Here is a 23,049-nt window from a genome sequence, read left to right as displayed (position 1 = left end):
TCTAGTCCAAATTAATTTGTTCTTTACCAGGTGCATCGAATTGTACAAAAGAAAGGAAAGGTAAACATTGCCATTTCTTTTGTCTTACTTGGTGTTCAAGGCTATTGCAAAAGCACAGTGATGCTGCATTAGTACAAGTGTAGAAGTGTCAGCTGCGGGGGACGGATCTGGCACCCACCTGACAGAGCCCATCAGCAGGCTCCTATGACACCAAATACAGATTAGAGAGTGGGAGATTCTTTGGCTTCTCACATTTAGTCACTGACCCTAATCAACTTTCAGGCAAATGAAGGCTAGCCTGAGTGAGGACAAAAGGCCTGTTCCCTCCCTCCCCAAAGCTCCAGAGTTTATGTTCACAAAATGACACTGTAACTATCAGCAGCACTCACGTCTTGGTTAGACATTTCCCAGTAGGGTCTCTCTCCATAGGACATGACCTCCCACATGACAATGCCGTAGCTCCAGGCATCACTCGCCGAGGAGAATTTTCTGTAGGCTATAGCTTCTGGGGCTGTCCACCGTATAGGGATTTTCCCACCCTGGAAAACAAATTGGAGATTTCTCAGCTGCCTCACAATTCTATTCAAAAATAAATTTGTATTTCCATTAAACATATTTTGTTAGAAAGATCTAAATACTTTATAATAGCATTGGCATTCTATGTTAAAGTAAAGCGAAAGCTAGAATACTGTTAAAGTGTCAGAAATATTTTTCCTATAGTTATGCAGTGAAAAAGACTTTAATGGGAAATAAGTCACACTTCAGAAATATTTTGATTCATCAGAGAAATTTATTTTTACTTTAGACTCACACAATTAAACCCACTATTATGCCATCTGAAGAAAGTTCCAGATTATAGGACATTAAAACTAAGTATCATTCAACACTCATTAAACATTGTATTGCATTTATAAATAATAATGAGAATAAGCTCTAACTTAATTGAAGAAAAGTGGTTAAATACAGAACTGAGACATTCTATCAACTCACTTTTTATCAGCATTTCATTTTCTTTTCATCTGCAATGACTGCATTTATTTAAATACTCTGTAACACTACACAAAGAGCACCTGAGAAGGATAACCTTTTTTGAACCACTGTAGGATACTTTATATTTTTGTTCTTCAGTGTTCAAGTTAACATTTGAACATATTAAAGAGATTAAATTGCACGAATTTAATCTATACTGTTCAAGTATTAAAGTCTGCCATTTTGTTATACTTAACTTTTATTAACATTTATTATACATTTTATTACTGAAACACTCTATAAATCCTTTTTTTACTGCAATGACAAGAAGAAAATCATTCATCCATTAGATTTATAATCTTTAAAGTCTTAGCAGCTTGGAATTTCAAGTTCAGAGGATGAGGGCAACCTTGGCACCACTAGATGGCGGAAGAGAACAAAGAGCTGCTCCCAGACGGGCGTCCTTTCAAACCGGAGTTGGCTTTGGTTGCTAAGAGTTATTTTTGACAGTAGGAACCCCCCAGGATAAATTTTAATTTTTTAATTATTTATCAGCATTCTCATGGTCACATCATCTGCTTACCCAATGTGTGTAAATTCCAGTGTTAGGATGAATAGGAGTAGAAAGAAACAAAGTGTGTGGACCTTGAGGAATTGAGGTTAAACAAACTCCTAAATTAAGAGTGAAGCTGTTAGTAATCTAATTATTACTCATTTAATAATTGAAACACTATTTACTTTAAGAGTAAAGGGGTTCATGAGAATTTCTCAGGTATGAAAAGCCAAGACACTGTGGCAAGAAAAAAATGACCTAAATGAAAGATCTCTGTGAGAGAGATCCCAGTGGAAAGAACGGGCCAGTAGGTACCTTTGTCTGAAGGGAGGAGAGAACTTCCACTTTGATTATAGCCTTGTCTAAATAGGGTTGGAGTTTGTGGACTCAAGAGGCTTCCATAGCCTTGGCAGCTCATGACAAGAGCCTCGGGTGATTACTGATGTCATAAATAAGAGTGTCAATTGTTAAATCAACAATAGGAGTCACTGTGCACTAACTCCCCATGTAGGATCTCTGTCAATTACAGAGAATTAACTATGAGTATGTACTATGAGAATTAATAGGCCCCTGCACCCACGTGGGAGACCCAAAAGAAGCTCCTGGCTCCTGGCTTCAGATTGGCACAGGTCCGGCCATTGCGGCCATCTGGGGAGTGAACCAGCGGATGGAAGACCTCTCTCTCTGTCTCTACCTCTCTCTGTAACTCTTTCAAATAAATAAAATAAATCTTTTAAAAAAAGAGTAAAGGGGTCCATCTGAAATAGGAAAGATTTAGTTTTCACAAAGCAAATGAGAGCGTTGATGGAACACTCAGTTCAAAGACTTGTAGCATGGGATTGTGAGAACCTGGGGGAAAATACTGAATCCCAGGCCTCGATTTAACAAGTGAGTCAATGAGTCCCGGATTGAGAGATGTAGAGCCTAAGACTCCTCACCATCTCTTTAGGTAGCATTATAAAGCATCAATAAAAAGATGTAAATACTTCAGTGTGGGTGAAAAGTTCAGTGAAATGAACTTTTGTTTCTTGACACAGAGGGTTTACAGCCATGTATCACAGCAGCATAATGAAAGGGATCCTGAACGCTGAATATTTTATGCTTTGGGGTAGAAGTTAAAGACAGTACCAAATGAAGACCTGGAAATTAAATTTACAAAGTTGGTGATGGCAGCTGAAGAGGATGTGGAAGTCCAGGGAACTGCAAAAGGAGAAGTTTCATGCTTTTAAAATTTTTTTTTTCATTTATTTGAAAGGAGTTGGGGAGGGGAGTGGAGGGACAGAGAGAATGAGAGAGAGAGAGAGAGAGAGCGAAAGAGAGATCTTCCACCTGCTGGCTTCTTCCCCAAATGCATGCTGTTTCTGGGGCTGGGCCAGACTAAAGCTAAGATGCTGGTACTCAGTCTGGGTCTCCCTCCGGGGAGGCAGGAACCCAGGTACTTGAGCTGTTACCTGTTTCTTCCCAGGGAGAGCGTTAACAGGAAGTTGAGTTTGGAAGTGGAGCCAGGGCTCAAACCCGCGAATTCTGATAAGGAGCAAAGGTGTATCAAGTGGTATCTGAACTGCTGTACCCAATGCCTGCTGCAGGATTTATTCCTGAACTCAGAGTTGGGCTGCCACAGCCAATTAGCATTGGATAAATAACAAGTGTCTTTTCAGAATAAGCATGTGCCATAAAGGAATTAGGTTTTTTGGTACCTGGGTGTTTTTTTTTTTTTTTTTTTTTTGACAGGCAGAGTGGACAGTGAGAGAGAGAGAGACAGAGAGAAAGGTCTTCCTTTGCTGTTGGTTCACCCTCCAATGGCTGCTGCGGCCGGCGCACCACGCTGATCCAATGGCAGGAGCCATGTGCTTCTCCTGGTCTCCCATGAGGTGCAGGGCCCAAGCACTTGGACCATCCTCCACTGCACTCCCTGGCCACAGCAGAGAGCTGGCCTGGAAGAGGGGCAACCGGGACAGAATCTGGCACCCCGACCGGGACTAGAACCTGGTGTGCCGGCGCCGCAAGGCGGAGGATTAGCCTATTGAGCCACAGCGCCGGCCCGATACCTGGGTTTCAATACCTGGGCAACCTATGTTTTTAGTTGTTAAATTTAACAGCCCTCATCCAAGGCATTAAAAAAATTCAGAAACTAGAACAGTATAAATGATGTAACTAAATATACAGAAATATTCTGAAAACAATTGGTATAGTCTTTATGAGGGGGCAAGGACATCCCTGCTTGTATTTGCACACTGGTATTACAGCATCCTTTATTTGTATGCTTGTGGCTCAAGTATCTCATTCTGTGGTTCTGCATACTGATGTCACACAAGACTCAGATTTGTTTCAAATATGGAAGCCACATTTCCAGGAAATTAAGACCAAAGCTATAGATAGACCTCAGAATAGATGCAAGAGCCACAGTCCCACAGGCCTTTCTGACTCTGGATCTTTCTTTGTTTGGCCACAAACAGTGCGTGGAAGTGTGAACTGCTGGTCTGCCAGGCTGTTCCTTTGCTGAATCTTTGTGAATTCTATTAAGATAGGCCAATCCCAGAGTTAGCGATTATTTTATATTCATTCACTTATAAATGATATCTCCTATTTCATGTGAATGAGCCACATAAATTCCTCTTTCAAATAACTTGATATCACATGTCAATGATAATGCTATCACTATCCTTCATAAGATTTTATTTTCTCCACAAAGGGAAGATATTACAGAGTATTTGATTAATAGCACTGCTACCTGTTGTGAGCTGAATTGTGGTCCCCCTACATTCAAATGTGGATGCCCTAACCTCTAACCTCCAGTGTGACTATATTTTGAGATAGGTTTTTTTTTTTTTTTTTTTTTTTTAAGCTAACTAAGGTAAAAGGAAGCCCTAGGATAGGCCCACAATCCAACATGACTGGAGTCCTTATAAGAAGATGGAAAAGGTGTATGGGCACAGAGGTGAAGCTGTGTGAGGATATCCTCAGAAGGAGGCAGCCATCCACCAGCCACAGAGAGGCCTCAAGAGAAGCCAAGCCTGCTGACACCTTGGTCCCGGACTTCCGGCTTCCAGAACTGGGAGAAATGTTGCTGAAGCCACCCAGTCCATGGTATTTTATTATGGAAACCCTAGGAAACAAATACGCTATCCTTTTAAAAAGCCATAATATTTTTCCAAGTATTTTGTTCAAATAACATTGCAAAATGAACAGTACACTGATATTTCAAACTCTGTTCCAAGTATTATCTTGAAATAAAAATTGTGAGCTGGAATAAAAAAAAATAGGAAAAAGTGGGACAAAAGTTGAAAGTAGGAAATACGATTGTAATTAACAAAAATGCATGATAGCATGAACCTGATGCTGCACAAACTAATAATTTTGAGCATATATGTGATAGAGAGAAGCAAGCATTCCATTCAAATCTTCTTTTCCAAGGCTGTCTAGGAATATAGTTTCATATATAATTCCGAGATGAGGCAGAAAGGCAGAGGCCCATAAAACTATCACTCTCTTTCTATTTCCTCCACTAGCGGAGGTGCAGAAGCCCAGTCCTTCTTCTTCTTAACTGAATGCACCGACTTACGCTTTTTGGGAGTTAATCTCACTACATGTTTTTGCCCATGATCTTGAGTCATAGATAGAAATAATGCACTAGGGTATTTTTCCTCAACGCATCAACTACAAGATGTTCATTTCAGGTTTCCAGAAGGAACAAATAGTACTTTAGTTTTGAAATCACAATCATTGGAACATTACATGTTGCTTTACCATATGGTTATGAAAGAGAAAAAAAGTTACCAAAGATGCTAATCAAAATGATTAAATGGAGCTCAAGAGCCATATGTACTAACATCTCCCCTCTTAGAGAGAAAGATAAGACATAGGAAGTAAGCAAACTAGACTGCTACTGGGACCCTTATTAGTAAGCCTCTTTTCCCACTGTTTTTCAAATCATATATACATCTGTTACCTAATAAGTAGGTATTTGGTTGAAGCTGAAAAAAGTGTTTCGAGGGGAACCAAGAGTACTATACACATGTGTATACATGTGTACCCTGTGCACTGGAGATGAGTGTATTATAGGTACACTTAACAACTAGGATTTAGAACCCAACCCTGTAATATTCAGAGGAGTGACTAATCACCTGATATGTACTAAGGTTATGGAGGCTTAACATGGAAGCCAAATAGAAAAATTCCATAGAGAAGCAAGAACATTTTCCAGGTATTTGTCTAATCTTCATTCACCAGATTTGATAGTTATTCTAAAGGTAAATGGTGGGGGTTGGTGTTGTGGTGCAGCAGGTTAAATTACCACCTGCAGTACCGGCGTCCCATATGAGCATCACTTTGTGTCCCAGATGTTCCATGTGCAATGCAGCTCTCTGCTAATGAGCTTGAGAAAGCAGTGGAGGATGGCCTGAGTTCCTGGATCCCTGCCACCCAAATGGTAGACCAGGATGGAGTTCCTAGCTATTGGCATTGACTTGGCCTGGATTCTACTGTTGCTGCCATCTGGGGAGTAAACCAGCAGCTAGAAATCTCTTTATTTCTCTGTCTCTCCCTCTCTCTCTATAACTCTGTCTTTCAAATAAATAAATAAACTTTAAAAGAAATTAAAGGCGAATTGTTTGAATAGACAGTTATTTGCCTGAAGACTTTCCTTTGATTTATTTCTTCAATCTATCTCTGTAGTAGTCAAACTTCAATGAGTAAAGAATATGTATTTGAAGAATGTCCAAGGGCAATTTTTACTAAATATTTTTCTTTATGAACTGCAAATTGTGAGTGAGATGTAACTATATTGTATTCATTGTGTTGGAATCCGTGCTGGGGTATAGTGGGTAAAGCTGCCACCTGCAGTGCTGGTATTCCCTATTGGCACCAGTTCAAGTCCCAGCTGCTCCACTTTTGATCCAGCTCCCTGCTATGACCTGGGAAGGCAGTGGAAGATGGCCCAAGTCCTTGAGCCCCTGAACCTGTGTGGGAGACCAAGAAGAAGCTCCTGGTTCCTGCCTTCAGATTGGCCCAGCTCTGGCCATTGTGGCCATTTTGGGAGTGAACCAGTGGATGGAAGACCTCTCTCTCTCTGCCTCTGCCTCTCTGTAACTCTGCCTTTCAAGTAAATAAATAAATCATAAAAATAATTTATTGTATGGCTGTGGGAAAATCCTAACACTTTGAGTCTTGGATTTCAGATTTTAATCACCATAAGACAATAAACTCTAATGTGTGTTACCACTTGCCTACAGTTTCTGAGCTTCCATTAAATTGTAACAAGACAGACCACACAAGTGGGTACTTGACTGTGTCAGCTGACAGTCTGACAGAAAGGATGACAGACATTCTCTTGGATCACATCCTTGACCAGTAGTTAGTGGTCTTAGCGATCACCCTGAGTGGTTAGCAAGAGGTAGAGTAATGTAAATACCTTTTTTTTTATACGTATTTCTTTCTTTCTTTTTTTTTGATAGGCAGAAATAGACAGTGAGAGAGAGAGAGAGAGAGAAACAGAGACAGAGAGAAAGGTCTTCCTTCCGCTGGTTCACCCCCAAGATGGCCGCTACGGCAGGCATGCTGCGCTGATCTGAAGCCAGGAGCCAGGCGCTTCCTCCTGGTCTCCCATGCGGGTGCAGGGCCCAAGGACTTGGGCCATCCTCCACTGCCCTCCTGGGCCACAGCAGAGAGCTGGACTGGAAGAGGAGCAACCGGGACAGAATCCGGCACCCCAACCGGAACTAGAACCTGGGGTGCCAGCACCTCAGGCGGAGGATTAGCCAAGTGAGCTGTGGCACTGGCTTTACCTTTTTTTTTTTTTTTTTTTTAAGAAGGCAGTAGCATGGATAATACATCTTGGAAAGATATAGAACCAAGACATCGATTCTCTCTCTCCGCTTTTGCTTCTGAACTCTAAATGAGTTACCACTGGGTATTTGGAAACATTTTTATTTTTTTATTTTATTTTTTTATTTTTGACAGGTAGAGTGGACAGTGAGAGAGAGAGAGACAGAGAGAAAGGTCTTCCTTTACTGTTGGTTCACCCTCCAATGGCCGCTGCGGCTGGTGCACCGTGCTGATCCAAAGCTGGGGACCAGGTGCTTCTCCTGGTCTCCCATGGGGTGCAGGGCCCAAGGACTTGGGCCATCCTCCACTGCACTCCCGGGCCATAGCAGAGAGCTGGCCTGGAAGAGGGGCAACTGGGACAGAATCTGGTGCCCCGACCAGGACTAGAACCTGGTGTGCCGGCACTGCAAGGTAGAGGATTAGCCTATTGAGCTGTGGCGCCGGCCTGGAAAAGTTTTAATATGGGGTCTTATTCATGACAGAAAAAGAAGGAATTCATATGAAAGGATTTCCAATCTTACTATTTCATTTCGGTGGTATTTTCTGTGAGAGGTCATCTGGTTTCAGCAGCATTCGTGCAGGGAACAGCACTGCTGGGCCTTCTGCCCAGTCCACTGTATGTATGGAGAAGACACAGTGATTCGCAGAAAGATATCTCAGATTCTGGTTACACAGACAACCTTCACCAAAGGCATATTCATCTCTCTCTTAATCACTGATCATGAAAAATAAGCCCACGTCTTAAGCATTTCTTCTTAGTTTGCATTCCCAAAACAACAAATTCTAGTGCAGAGTTAGGCTATACTGTACAGACCTCTTAAAATGGCTTCTGCCTCGCCGCTCAGAGAACAGCATGCACACCCCTCTTTCACTGAGGTTCATCTCATCTAGAGCAGCTTTGTAGCACTTTGAGAGGATTTACCCGGTTCTAAAATACGAGCATACCATCCGTCCTCACCTGAAGGAAGACTGAGGACTAATGATGGAATGAATTCATTTATAGTCACAAAGGAGAAACTTCTCATAATTTGGCTTCTGGGTAACATTTGCTAAATGAGTTAATATATATAAAGTACTTCTTAGCTGTTGGCACATAGTAGGCATTTAGGTACTGTTTTTGTGTCCTTAATTTATGTATTTAAATTTGTGGAGTGGATTAGCTATCAAGGGAGTGGGTTCTTGCTAAAAGCATGAGTCAGGCCCCCCCTCCCTTCTCTCTCTCATGTTCTCTTGCCCATTTGCCCTGGGATGAAATGGGCAACAAGAAGGTTCTTGCCAAATGTGGGTCCCTCAACCTCTGACTTCCCACCTTTAGAACTGCAAGATAAGTTTCTGTTCTTGCAGCAAGTGGGAGCTCTGTCTATGCTTCTCAAACAAACAAATAAAAATTAAATCTTCTGTTTATAAATCTACATCTTAGGTACTATGTTATAGCAACACAAAATGGACTAAGACCATACCAATTTTGACAGGATGATATGCATTATAGAAATCTGTGGCAAATGGCAATGTGTTAGGTAATAAATACATGGAACTAATCTTTCTAAATAATTTTATATAAGACAAAGACTTATTGGCATTTTCCCCTTGTCCCAGGCGTTCATTGCTTATACTGAAGGCATTTCTATAGGTGTTCACTGAAATCTAAGGGCTTGGGTTTTATGAACCCAGAGCTCACCAACTGGTTGGCTTTGGACTGAAAATAGGCCTGCAGTTAAATTTTTCAAGGCTTTTAGTGTTTTTTTTTTTTTTTTTTTTTTTTTAAAGTAAGTGAATCTTAAATGTCTTTAGACAGGGCATGAACTACCCAGGGCTCCACAGCTGCATCCTCTCGCCCAGTCTTTCATCAGATACATCTGACCTATTTCCATTATCTTCCTGGTCCTGTAGGCATTGCTGTCCCACCCACTCCTCCTTTTACTGTAACCCAACTCCCTGTTCTGATTATGAAATAAACAATTATCTACTTTTGGAACCTATTTTAGAAGGTATTTTTCAAAAAGAATAGGAACGGATGAGAAGTGATTTCAAGTAAACATGAATAGCTAAACCACTAGCTTCGTTTTCCTTTGTTAAAGAAATTCTTAACTGCGGCAAGACTGTCTCATTCTCCTCTCTTCACACTACATACTTGAAACTACCCTACATTTTTACACATTGTTTAAATGTATCAGAAGCTCAGTGAATGCTAATTTTTGTCCCCCTAATAAAAACAGCGTGTATATTAAAAGTCTCAAGAATTAGGATCCCTTTCACCTGATTCCTCCTAAATTGCTCCTGAAAATAATTCTTTACCATCTATTTCTCAGTCTTCACTTTCTATGAGAACATAGGTGCTACATCATTGAGTGACACTATTCTGGGGGATATCTGTTAAATTAGATTTTCTGTTCTGTCCTCTAAGGCAGATAATGCATAGCACAATGTTACTATAATGTGGGAAAATTAAACATATACATTACTATGAGGACTGCCATTGGATCTGAGCATAGACATCCTAAAACACTGCTGACAAGTATAGGCAAGGTTTTTAACACAACCTATTACTCGTTATGGCTTTGCAAATGTACAATATGGTAAAGTCCCAGGGGGACAGCTGACAATACACAGTTAAAGATATTGCTCCCATTCTTCTCTGGACAGCAGTGCTCTTCCCAAGCATCTGTCTGTCTGTCTCTTTTATTCTTTCTCTCTTTTTAGTCCAGCACTGCAGAAGATGAGCTACCCCAGCTCTCCCTCTCCAGTGTATTTTAATGAAGTTTTTAAAAGCTTCTCATCGACAGTATATGTATTAGCACAAAAGTAACACAGTTTTCTAAAATGTACCATACAAGTCACAGAAGGAAAAGAGGGATTAATGGTTTCAGGCTATTGGCTTTTGTTAGTATTGAATCTTTAATAATTCTTCAGATACATAATCTTTGAGAGTTTACAAAATATTTTTATCTCAATGGCCTCAAATTGATGCACAATGCTAGATAGTAAAAACTTTGTTTTCTTATCATGTGGCATTGTGAGAATACTATTGATAAAAAGCAGTGACTAACACTTGCACCATCTCTGGTGGTTCATTGTATGTGTCAACTTGATTGTGTTAAGGGATATTCAGAGAACCGGCAAAACAACGTTTTTGGGTGTGGCTGTGAAGATGTTTCTGGAGGAAGAGACTTGAATTAGAAAATTGAGTAAAGAAGCTAAGCCAGAATGTGGGTTAATAGAACAAAAGACAGAGCATGAATTTGTTCTCTCTTCTGGAGCTGGAATGTCCATCTTCTCCTGTTCTTGAACATTAGAGCTCTCGTTCCTGGGAATCTGGACTCTAAAGACTTATTCTAGTGTCCCCCTGCCATCCCTGTCCTCCTCCCACATTCTCAGGCCTTTGAACTCACATGGATTTGCTCCAGCAGCTCTCCTGGTTCCCCACCTTGCAGATGAGATATCATGGAACTTCTCCACCTCCATAAGTGCAGGGATCAGTTCCCACAATAAGCCCCCTCATACATCTGTGTATACCCTACTGGCTGTTTCTCTGAGAATCCAGACTAATACACCATCTCCATCTGTGGTTAGATACCATTTATTTGGGAAGAAATTAGATACTATCATTAGAAAAATGAATTGCATAAAGTGAGGCATCCTGTATTTATATGATTATCTTTCAGTTTCTGAGGGCGACTGGTTCCAGGACCCCCATAGATTCTAAAATCCATGGATGCTCAACTCCTTTACATAAAATGACAACAGTATTTGCACTGTAACCTAAATACATGCTCTCTCACATACTTTATATCATCTCTAGATTATTTACAATATCTAATACAATGCCAATTTATTGTTTAGGGAATAATCAGAAGGGGGCAAAAAGGTCTGTACATGTTCAGCACAGGTGCATATTTTTTTCTGAATATTTTTGTTTCCCAGTTGGTTGAATTTTCAAATGCTAAAACCCATGAATATGGAGGGAAGACTATGCTAGTGTTGTTAGCAAATCCTGTTTTAAAGACTATTCAAAGGCTAAAGGGAGAGAAAGAATGTAGGACTTGTGGTACACGCAGGGGTTACTCTTGTAAGTCCCAGGGTGCTTATATTGGAGAAATAGTATGCACTGTGGAGAAAGAAAACACTGTGAAGTTGACACCTGGCTTCTCGCCCCTCTTTTTTCACTGGTTTTCTGTGTGATCTTGGGCAAGTTACAGATTTTTCTGTAAATTGAGGGGATTGGGCTGGGAGATCTTACAGTTCATGTGAAGATTTAATATTCTCTGGCTTGTTAATATACATATTTAAAACAGAAGGCACAACCTTCATTCTGTCTAAGGAAACACAGAAGGGTTAGTACAGAACTTGGTTGTTTCTGTGGCACTGTGTGCCCATAGGTACTTTTCACATTTCATTACACTGATCCTGACAGATCCATGGTGCTTTGACCAGACATATCTGAGAATCAGGTCTTCTTTTGCAGCTGTCACATGTAATGTTATGATACATGAGTTCAGAGTGGAACTGTGACCTCAAATTACCCATTGTCAGAAAGGCTAGCTCTCGGTATAATCCTAAGAGGAGAGACAAGATGACATAATGACATCTTTAGAAGCAGTCAGTTTGGGAGCAGCTGCTGAGACTGATGAACATTCAACAGAGGAGAGAGTACCATCTTTGAAAGACTGAGGAAGCATTTCTCTATGGGAAGCGTAGGTCTTTGGAACGTACACTCAAAGGTGTACCAGAACTTTAAAAATAAGAGTTTGGAAGTAACTGGATCTGAAAATAACAAAAAATTTAATAAAAAATTTTAAGTGAGACTGGCTGAATTGTTAGAATGCTAGTACTTTGAATAGGCTTTATAGTTGGCATACAGTGAATAAGCTATGGCCAAAAATTTACTTATTCTCACATTCACAGTTGAGAACATTGGCAGTTGAACTTTTGTTCATTCCATTATTCCAGCCCGGAATTCTGTCTTCTTAACTTTTCTCCTTTCTAAAACCCATCAGTCCTTCAGATCTTAATTTCCTCATGACTAAAGTAACTGCTGCTCTTGTGCCTTCTTGTGACACTTGTTGTCTGTTGCATGTGAGACGTGAATCATCCCTTTGTTCAGTGTAAGGCACCCCATGGTACATCTCTGGGTAACCACTGTAGTTATTAAATCAGCTATCATAGGATTGCAGTGTTTGTGTTCAAGTCATCCTTATCTTACTTAGTAATGACCTCAAAGTAAAAGAGTAGTGATATTGGCAATTTTATTATAGTATATTGCTCTAATTATTGTATTTTATGATCAGTTATTGTTGTTAATCTCTTACTGTGTCTAATTTATAAACTGAACTTTATCGTGCATGAACACTTAGGAAAAATAGGTTTACTATCTTTGTTTTTCGGGAATCCACTGGGGGTCTTGGATATATCTCCTGTGAATAAGGCAGGAATACTGTCTCCCCAGAAAGGTTATAAAAACCTTGGAGGGTCTTTTATTCTTTATAATCTACTTTACTGTATTTAGCATGGTGCTATGACTATAATAGGAATTTAATGATTATTTGCTGAAGGGATGACTGGATGGGATGAATTAGGCAAATGATGTAAAATGAACAGCAGTCTTGGAACCACACTACGTAAGAGGAATTCACATTTTACTTTTCAGTTCCTTCTTAGTCATTATTGTGAACTTGGTTAATGATAAGGAAAGGAAAAGAAGGAGAATTTCCTAGTCTGAATTTTCAGTTCATATTGGGCATCATCAGAGAGGCATTGAAAATCACAGATAGCAATCATTCACTCATTCATTCACTGACTGATTACACATTTTCAGGATACATCTCCATGCCAGGTACTACAGTCACAGGAGTCCTTGTCCTCAGCAAGATCACGTTAGAGCAGGAGAGACAATGATGTAAATAATAATGGCAGCACAGAGGGTGAGGCCTCTAACAAAAGTCTCTACCAGATTGTGCTGGTGGCCAAAAGAAAGGCGGGGGGGGGGGGGGCTAGCAGCACTTTGGGATGACTGTAGACAGAGTGAGAGAGAGTGAGAAGAGAGAGAGAGAGAGAGAGAGAGAGAGAGAGAGAGAGAGAGCAGTTTTGCAGAAGAGGTATTGCTTTGGTAGGGTGGAAAAATAAGAGTTTGACTATGAAGACAAGTAGGCCAGGGTATCCATTCAGAGAAATTAATGAGGTTAGAGGCACAGAGGAGTGGAATAGCACCATGTATCCAAGGAGTGGCAAGCTATTTGAAATTGCTGCTGCTTGGTGTCCAAGGAGGAAACTGATGGCTATGAAGTTGGAAACATCAGCAATGGTCATGGAATTAGAGGCTTGGTTAGATATTTAGATTGACAGGCCACAGGAATTTACAATGTCATCATCACTTGAAATGTGTTTCTAAAAGATGACTTCTAAAATTTGGGTTGCATTTGTCACTATTTCTATATGCAAAATCAAACAATTTGGTTGCTTTCCTCATTTGTTTTTGTACTAGTTCTGTTGTTGCTTAAAGATCTGCAGCTTGTGGTAAGAAGTGGTATAAATTTATATTCATTAAATAAAAGTTAAAAAAAAGAAGTGGTATAAATAAGTTCTTTTTTTTTAAGTGTAAAAGGATGACAGGGATCCTAAATCTCTCTTATGACCTTTTGCACTAAATGTGTAATAAAAAAATAAAATCACTTTAATTCTGGCAGAATCACCTGCAGTCAGTGTGGGCAACCATGCATCACACAGAGTAGGTTGAAAGGTCTAATTTTACTTGTATAATGCATTCACTGTTTTGTAGCAGATTTTTCCAGTGAATACCGTTTGGAAAAGCAATGCTTTTAGAAACAGCCTTCTAGCTCATTTTTCTCAGGTTTAAGTGTATCATTTGTGTTCTGAAACCTTGTTCATTGTGGACAGCAGATGGCTCTGGAGGACATCCCTGGAGTGCTGAGTGGTGCAAGAGGACAGGAGCTGGATGCACTTGACCGCAAGTAGAATGAACCAAGAAACAATCTCCATCGTCTTCCAATGATGTCACAAGCTAATGGCAAAGTACAGTCTTAAAAAGAGGGTTTACGCATTGTAGAGTGGGGTTTTTGAAAAAATTAACCTTGGGGCCAGCACTGTGGCATAGTTGGTAAAGCTGCCTCCTGAAATGCCAGTATCCCATATGGACACTGGTTTGAGTCCCAGCTGCTCCACTTCCAATTCAGCTCACTGCTAATGTACCTGAGAAAGCAGTGAAAGATGGCTCAACTGCTTGGACCCCTGACCCCATATGGGAAGAAGATGCTGGATCTTGGCTTCAGTCTGGCTTAGCCCTGGCCATTGCAGCCATTTGGGGAATGAACTAGAGGATGGAAGATCTCGCCCTTTCTTTGCCTCTCCCTTTCTCTCTCTGTAACTCTGCCTTTCAAATATATACAATAAATCATTTTCTTTTCTTTTTTTTAAAAGATCAACCTGAATTTCTAAGAGTCCTTTCCATCTGCATCTTGAATGTTTCTCAGCTTTTTCTTATTTTACTCTCTTTCTTCTTCTTGATGCATTTTCTTTCTTTGGTTCTCCATTCTCCTGTTTTCTTTCATTCTGTTGTAGCTCAAAATATTCTTTGTATTTATAGACTAGAAATTCCCTGAGGCCAGGGTCTTTGCTTGCCTGGTTCTTTGCTATCTACTTAGTGCTTACAAATGAGCCTGAGCATAGTAGGTGATCACTCATGATTAGTTGTGTGAATGATGGAGATGTGGCATAAAATCATCACAGTGTTAATCATCTAATGGCAAAGTGGCACACACTAAACAATGCTATGAAGTGTGATAGACACCATGATGGTAGAGATTCAGGAACAGCTTCTAAGAGAAACTGAAGACTACGCTGGGACCTTATAAAAGATTGGAATTAGACAAATAAAATAGGTGTGAAAAAGGATGGAATAACTGGTGGAGGAAGCAAGACTGGGACATGTGGAAGAAAGAGCATAACTGACTCGGAGGTACTGAGAGAAGCTGAGTGCAGCAAAGAGCAGAGGGTGAGACAAGGGAGTGGGGAGAGATAAGCTAGAGAACAAAGCAGAGGAGAGATCACCATAGGCTTCCTGAGGCATTTAGAGAATTTTGATCTCATCTTGGGACAATGGAAAGACACCCAGCAAAGACTTTATGCAAGCAGATGCTACATCATGGTTTTTGTTTTTATTTTTTATTTTTTAGGTCACATTGTCTACACCGCGGATTTAGTAATGGAGCAATAGCAGGGAAATAGAGGGACAAGTAGAAGCTGGGAAAATCAGGCCATGTCTAAGAAGCTACTGCCATTATTTCATGACTCTATAACAGTCACAAATGACATCACAGAAGTAATTTGTCTTTTACTTTTTCTTCTAGGTAGGCCCTCAGTAAATGGGTGAAAGAAGATCTTCTTTTCTTAGTCTACCGAATCAAAAGCTAATCTCTTCAGAAGCACCCTTGCAGTCATACCCAGAAATAATGTTTTACCAGATATTTGGGCATCTTTTCGTTGAGGCAAGTTGACAAACAAAATAAACCACCACATCTCTAGAATGAGGCTAACTAGACTAGAAAAATTTCCTATAGATATTCAAAATTATTGTACTATTTAAAAACGATTTAAAAACAATCTATCCTTGTCCATTTAATTCTTCACAGCTCTATGTGACCATAGTCTGAATTACATTTCTTCTGTAAGTAGTTTAGCTGAAGGAGAAGAAGGGTAAGTACCCAACTACTTTTATTTTGGTTTCTCACATACATATGTGTATTGGGTGTATAAGGAAAGAAAATTCACTCAGACAGGTTGCTTTTCAGTGTCCTAATTTATTAAATTTTATAGGATCAACTACTCTTACTCCCTACCCCTAGCCACAAATCTGCTCAGGACAGAGGACTTCACATGGGCTCAGTTATACTCTAGAGAAAAGGACCCAACGTCAAGTGGCTGAAGCACGTCAAGGAATCCAAAACAGCAGTTATGATTACCATGAGCTTTACCCACTATTTACGTACAAAACAAGAGACATGATTGTGTTTTTGATAAGGTGGCTTTCATCTATATGCTTTTGTCTAATTTTTGTATTTTGCATTTTTTTTAAGTTCACTGGTGATTTTACAGCCAATGTTGGCTGGAAAGCTTTATAGGATGTGTCAGTTGCACTGTGCTCAGTTCTACTTGTCATACTATGGCTCTAAGTAAACATCTTTCACAGCATTAAACTTGTTCTTATGTCTTTCTGGTAAACACAACTGAACTTAAAGCAGAGCCCTGAGAATTGAGGAAGAAAAATAAACAGCTTTGTGTAGAAAAATACCTGAAGTGTGAAACCCAATAGGCTATCATGAAAACTAACATCCTCATTTTTGGGAAAGTTTCTTTCATTTGAGGAAGGCTGTGCTCAGAGTGTGCATCTGGAACGTGAGCTCAGTCATCTCCACTTAGCCTCTGCTAGCCATCTGCGAGCTGAGCTGTCCATACCCACAGCCGTGTGGGCCAGGCTCACCCTCCTGACAGGCCCTTCCCCAGCACCTTCTTTTCTGGAACCTGGGGGCAGCTTCATGTCAGCGTTGCAGTGTATTAGCGTGGGGGTCAGAAATGCTTCCCGAAGGCTGACTGCTTTCTGCCCGAGTTCAACCAATGCTGTCGATCTCTTTCATAAGATCTAAAATGATCCCACCCTCTCTTCCCCAAGAGTCTCTTAGAAAGGCAGGATTAACTTTTACAATTTAGGGAAAAAGAGGTATCTTACATTTAGTACAATGGGTGCTCATATTATGGAGGATAAAATGGTAACAATAGCCTAATCCCATTACATTTGAATTCCTTTATTTACAATTTTGGTTTATTTTAATAGAAAGTCCTGAAGATTTTAATAGTTCATTCTATTAAATGATGAGATTTATGAATTAAGTTGTTAAACAAAATGTGATTCAGTAAACTTCTGGGGAGTGAAGCCAGAATGAACAATATGCTATCTCCTAATGTAAAGCCATTGGGATAACAATATAAGAGAAATACTGGTTAGCTTGCTGGACCATTAAATGACAGAAAAGGGGTAAAAATTAATCACTAGGCATTATAGCAAGAACTAGATTACATTTTAAATAAGCAGAAAAAATTTACTTCTAAAAGTCCCCTCTGTACTTAGATTTATACGCCAGGATTCTTGGTGTTTAAATTTTTGCTGAAACATGCTGCAGTGCTTCTTGGAAACATCATGTTTTTTAAAAAATTCAGAACTCCACACTTAGCCCTTTTCTAAATGCTCATCTATTTTGACCAGATGCTTAGTTTCCAAAAGTATTACAGAATTTAAACATTGCATTTATCTTTTACATAAAACTTTCTCATTTTGTCAAATGAGAACTTTCAATAAGTAATAAAAATTCTCATTAGTAGGTCTGTTATAGCAAATCACTTTGGTATTAAAGGAGAAAAAAAATTTTTCTCTGTTCTAATACATTGATCTTCACAAAGGTTGAAAGATAATAAAATATCTGATAAAAATGCATAGCTTTGACCCTCAAAATCCGTGTAAGTGAAAGGGGAGTGAATATTTCTGAATGCTAAACTCTGTTCTACAATCATATTTTCTTGGCAGGCTGGTTTAAAGAGCTTTATATGACAGTCATGTTATGCTAGCCTTGACAGTACAACTGGGTGAAAAGATTCATTTCTGCTTTTATATTTAATTGGAGTATAAGGGTCAGACTGTCAGAGCAGGATACTCTTGCCAATTTTCTGGAAGGGCTACCTTTGAGAACACTGGATTAGGAATGAAGCCACCCGAAATTTTCAGCTTGCCATTGAATTTATGAATTTGGGAAAATGGCTAGGTATCCCTATACATTATTCCCATCACCTGTGATTTAAGGAGTTGATTGCATTATGCTACAAGGGAGGGGGGTGATGGAAAGGAAGAAGGAGTTATAGGTGAATCTGAAGGTCAAACAGTCTGAGTTACAGTGTGTGACAGCCTGAAAAGTGAAAATATCATTATTAGACAAATGTAAATAGTATTAATGTTAATTTTAGTATTTAAAATGAAATATAATGAAATTTAACATGAAATGTAAATATATATTATATATATTCCATGATCAAGAGACATGTTAGACTACTAGTTATCAAACTATAGTTTTATATTTATTGATGATCCAAAATATATATTAAATATAAGCTATAGTAAAGAACTCATACATTCTTGCTGAAAGGTTAAACTCAGTGTACTTCAGTAAAGGAAAGTTAGTAATTAAATGTCTTGTCTGGCCATTTAATCTGACATCCTGCCCCTTCCCCACCAGCCCTGTGTGCTTCCTGAGAGGGAAAGCTCAGACAGACATCTTTTGAGCTACTAAGATTTGTTGGGTTTTGGGACCACTAATACTGCTAGACAGGCAACCCCTAAAGCTATCATGGGGGTGTTTTCCTTGTCCATTAGCTCCTGCTTGATTCTTCAGGATTAATAACTGTGCAGTTCTCCTATCTGAATACTTGTCTTACCTCTATCTGGTTTATAGGTCTCATCAGAATAAATGGACATTGGAATTCTTGACCCTAAATTCTATACATTATGTCTTTTTTTCTTTTACTTTTTTTTTTTTTTTTGACAGGCAGAGTTGGACAGTAAGAGAGAGAGACAGAGAGAAAGGTCTTCCTTTTGCCGGTGGTTCACCCCACAAGTGGCCGCCAGGGCTGACGCGTTGCAGCCAGCACGCTGCACCGATCTGAAGCCAGGAGTCAGGTGCTTCCTCCTGGTCTCCCATGTGAGTGCAGGACCCAAGCACCTGGGCCATCCTCCACTGCCTTCCCGGGCCACAGCAGAGAGCTGGACTGGAAGAGAAGCAACCAGAACAGAATCTAGCACCCCAACAGGGACTAGAACCCGGGGTGCTGGTGCCGCAGGCAGAGGATTAGCCAAGTGAGCCTTGGCACCGGCCTTGATTATGTCTTATACAAAAATTATTGGGGCCAGCATTGTGGCTTAGTGGATAGAGCTGCTTCCTGCAATGCTGGCATCCTGTACGGGCACTGATTTGTGTTCTGGCTGCTCCACTTCCGATCCAGCTTCCTGCTGATGTGCTTGGGAAAGCTGTGGAAGATGGTGCAACTGCTTGGGCCCCTGTACCCACATGGGAGATCTGGAAGAAGCTCCTGGCCCTGGCTTTGGTCTGACTAAGTCCTGGCCATTGTGACCATTTGGGGAGTTAACCAGTGGACGGAAGATCTCTTTCTGTCTATCCCTCTGTCTTTCTGTATTTCTGCCTTTCAAACAAAGAAAATAAACCTTTACAAATTGTTTTCCTTTCTGTACTGCCACTCATTACTTGCTCTGGATACTATGATCTGGTTAACAGGGAAACCTCCTCTTTCCCCTTTGATAGAACTCACCTGCCTTCTGGCCTTTCACCTGTGATGTGGCCTGCATAGGCTTGCCTGATGTTCTACTCCTTCCTAATGCCATTTCCACTCTTTCCTCTGCCATGTCAAGAGCTGATCTTCCCTGGTCTACCCTCAGCAGAAAGCTGACTCCTGAAAAGCATTATCATTTCAGATTTACATCTCTGAAAGTATTTGGGGAACAACTGGGTTGAACATTTCATGATATTGATGGAAATTTTATATGGTGACATAGTGCATGTGTATATTATATTATATTAGTAGTGTGTGAGTTGTATTTCTTTTTCCTCCATATACCACACCATAGATGCTTTCACACCTTAAAGTAGATAGTGAAAGTCAAACCAAATCTATGGAAGTTCGCTGAACTTGAAGAAGCTGATTTCTTAGACGTTATACAGATAAGGGACTGTGTCAGCTTCCATCACACTCCTCCATCTCTTGGGCCATGCGTCCAACCTTGAGGTACTTGCCTTGGGAGTGCCAGGTCAGGCCCATCAGCTGAAGGCTCAGAATTTGTGACTTCTACAGTTCTGGACTTGAATGACACAATGCACTGAAGAATGTGAAATCTGGGGTCCCATGCAATCACTGAAGGTGCCAGGTCACACAACTTGGAAGCAGGAGGGAGTTAACTCACAGTACAGTTCATGGATCAGTGGGAATTGGGAGACATGAAAGGGTTGTACAGGGATATTCCTCCCTCTTGATCCTTCTCATGAATAGGTTTCCCAGCATAGATTCACACAAAGCTCATTTGGAGAAATTCTGCGCCATTAGTGGACACATCTGCTAATCACTAAGTCTTCTCCTGGGGTATACGAAGAAGCACAGTAACATGTCGTGGCATTGCCTCAGATCCTTCCTTGTCTCCCTTCCATTTTCCCTTCATGTAGCTGCCCTGTGCCTCCAAAATACGCATCAGCATTTTAAATTATTTTCTGAGCCTCTGCTTTGTAGGGAATGTGAACTACGACACTTGTCACAGAATCAGAATTTCTGTCATCCCTTGAAAATTCAGAGTACTTATTCCAGTCACATAAAAATACAGACAAAATGTACTTAGTTAAATGCTTACCTGAATATGTGTTATAGAAAATTGTGTCATAAGGGACATAATAGCTAACGGAATTAATTTTCATTTGTTTCCTAGAAAGTTTTTGGTAATTCTGTGAATTTAGTATTCTTGTTGAATTTCAAATTTTAACTTTTGTTTTGGACTTGGGAATTGCATATCAGCTCTGTGTGTGTGTGTGTGTGTGTGTGTGAGTGTCTATTTGGTGCAGTAAATTGCTGAGGTTAGGTGTGCAGAATCTCGATTTACTCTGCTTAGATCTAAATCCTGGCTCAGCAGCTAACGAGCTCAGTTGTTTGGCAAACTTCCTTACCTCTCCAACAGCTCAGTTTTCTCATCGGTAAAGTGAAGAAAATGGTAGTACCTTACAGGGATGTTGTGTTGATAAGGAAGAGAATGCTTCTAAAATACTTACAAAACTGCTGAACTCTAAGATAAGTATTCGTGCTACTTCTTTCCATTTCAATCTGTGCTGAACACTGTGTGGAACACATTCGTGAGGAAAGGTCTGTCATTTCGAAATGGGAAGTCCTGTGCTAGACCAGTTCTGTGTTCTGTACTGTGTCTAGAGGGCTCATGGTGCAGCAGTCACTGCTCATTGTAACCATCTGTAGAGAATGAAGGGAATGAGCAGTGCAACACCCTGAAGTATCCACTTCTGAAATCAATCTATACACAGCTGGGGGTTCTCTTCTGTAGTGACGGTATTTCTTATTTGAACTCCAAATGTCAGAAATTCTGGAATTTGACCCTGGTCTCAGAAGCAACCACTGCATTTTCCTTCCTGGCTGTGTCACACAAGGTCATTAAGATTTTTGAGGGCCGGTGCCGCGGCTCACTAGGCTAATCCTCCGCCTTGCGGCGCCAGCACACCGGGTTCTAGTCCCGGTCGGGGCGCCGGATTCTGTCCCGGTTGCCCCTCTTCCAGGCCAGCTCTCTGCTGTGGCCAGGGAGTGCAGTGGAGGATGGCCAAGGTGCTTGGGCCCTGCACCCCATGGGAGACCAGGAGAAGTACCTGGCTCCTGCCTTCGGATCAGCGCGGTGCGCTGGCCGCAGCGCGCCAGCTGTGGCGGCCATTGGAGGGTGAACCACCGGCAAAAGGAAGACTTTTCTCTCTGTCTCTCTCTCTCACTGTCCACTCTGCCTGTCAAAAAATTAAAAAAAAAAAAAAAGATTTTTGAGCCTCAATCTGCTCATGATTAAAATGGGAGATAAGGGAGCCGGTGCCGTGGCGCAGTGGGTTAAAGCCCTGGCCTGAACTGCCTGCATTCCATATGGGCGCCAGTTCGAGTCCCAGCTGCTCCTCTTCAGATCCAGCTCTCTGCTATGGCCTGGGAAGGCAGTAGAAGATGACCCAGGTCCTTGGGCCCTGCACCCACGTGGGAGACCTGGAGGAAGCTCCTGGCTCCTGGCTTCGGATTGGTGCATCTCCAGCCATTGCAGCCATTTGGGGAGTGGACCTATCTGCCTCTACCTCTCTGTAACTCTTTCAAATAAATAAAATAAATCTTTAAAAAAAACAAAATGGAAGATAAAAATTCCTCACAGATTCGCTTACCATGAAACGCTTACTGTCTGGAACGGGGCTAGGACCTGTAAACCCAAAGATAAATAAGGCAGAGATCCTATGCCCAGTTTCCTTATGATTAGTAAAACAGTGGTCACCATTATCAGACAAAGAAAATGAAGATCTGATTGTCTGGGGTAACGTGACTGGTAAGTGCCAGATCCAAGATTTAGATGCAGGCCTCTGCCTTCAAACCTGTGCCTCTTTTTTCATATACCACTGATCCCCTTTTGTCAAAGTCCAATAAATGTTATGAATAAATAGCTTACATAAACAAAGTGCTTTATACATTAACTATTACTCTGTTAATTCAGAATTTATTCCTTTATTTTGTCAAGCAGTATAATTTCCTCTTTCAGTGTTTCAAAGCAAAGACCAAGTTGAGGCAAACTTCCCATAAGGAAGAGGAATTTGTAGGCAGCAAAACACAGTTTTACAAAAAAAAAAGTAAAAAACCCAAAAAATTCTTTAAAATCAAACATGAGATTGTGAAGCAGGCTGATAGTTAATTTTTTTCTTCTAAAGAAAACAAATACACATTTATTAGTAAGTAGATAAACCAAAGATACACCAGCTACTTTAGTGCTTTTTTCTATCTTTAAAAGTCATTAATATTTCACTTTGTTTCACATGCTAACAGAACTAAAGAGAGGCACAATAGAACAAGTAAAGGAG

At 40.5% G+C, this 23,049-nt stretch overlaps 1 protein-coding gene across 9 annotated transcripts in view; it reads right to left on the bottom strand.

The window, feature by feature from the left end:
* Positions 1-23,049, bottom strand: part of EPHA6 (EPH receptor A6) — a 1,017,309-nt gene that overhangs the window by 36,880 nt on the left and 957,380 nt on the right. For all 9 annotated transcript variants that reach the window (XM_017347166.3, XM_051859383.2, XM_051859384.2 and 6 more), the window contains one exon: positions 390-539. In XM_017347166.3, coding sequence (XP_017202655.3) covers positions 390-539 — 150 coding nt within the window. The remainder of the gene's footprint in view (positions 1-389; positions 540-23,049) is intronic.

This window comes from Oryctolagus cuniculus, chromosome 4, assembly GCF_964237555.1.
Source record: "Oryctolagus cuniculus chromosome 4, mOryCun1.1, whole genome shotgun sequence".
Classification (NCBI taxonomy): Eukaryota; Metazoa; Chordata; class Mammalia; order Lagomorpha; family Leporidae; genus Oryctolagus; species Oryctolagus cuniculus.
Note: the sequence above shows the minus strand (reverse complement) of the source record. Positions and strands in the feature narration are given on the sequence as shown.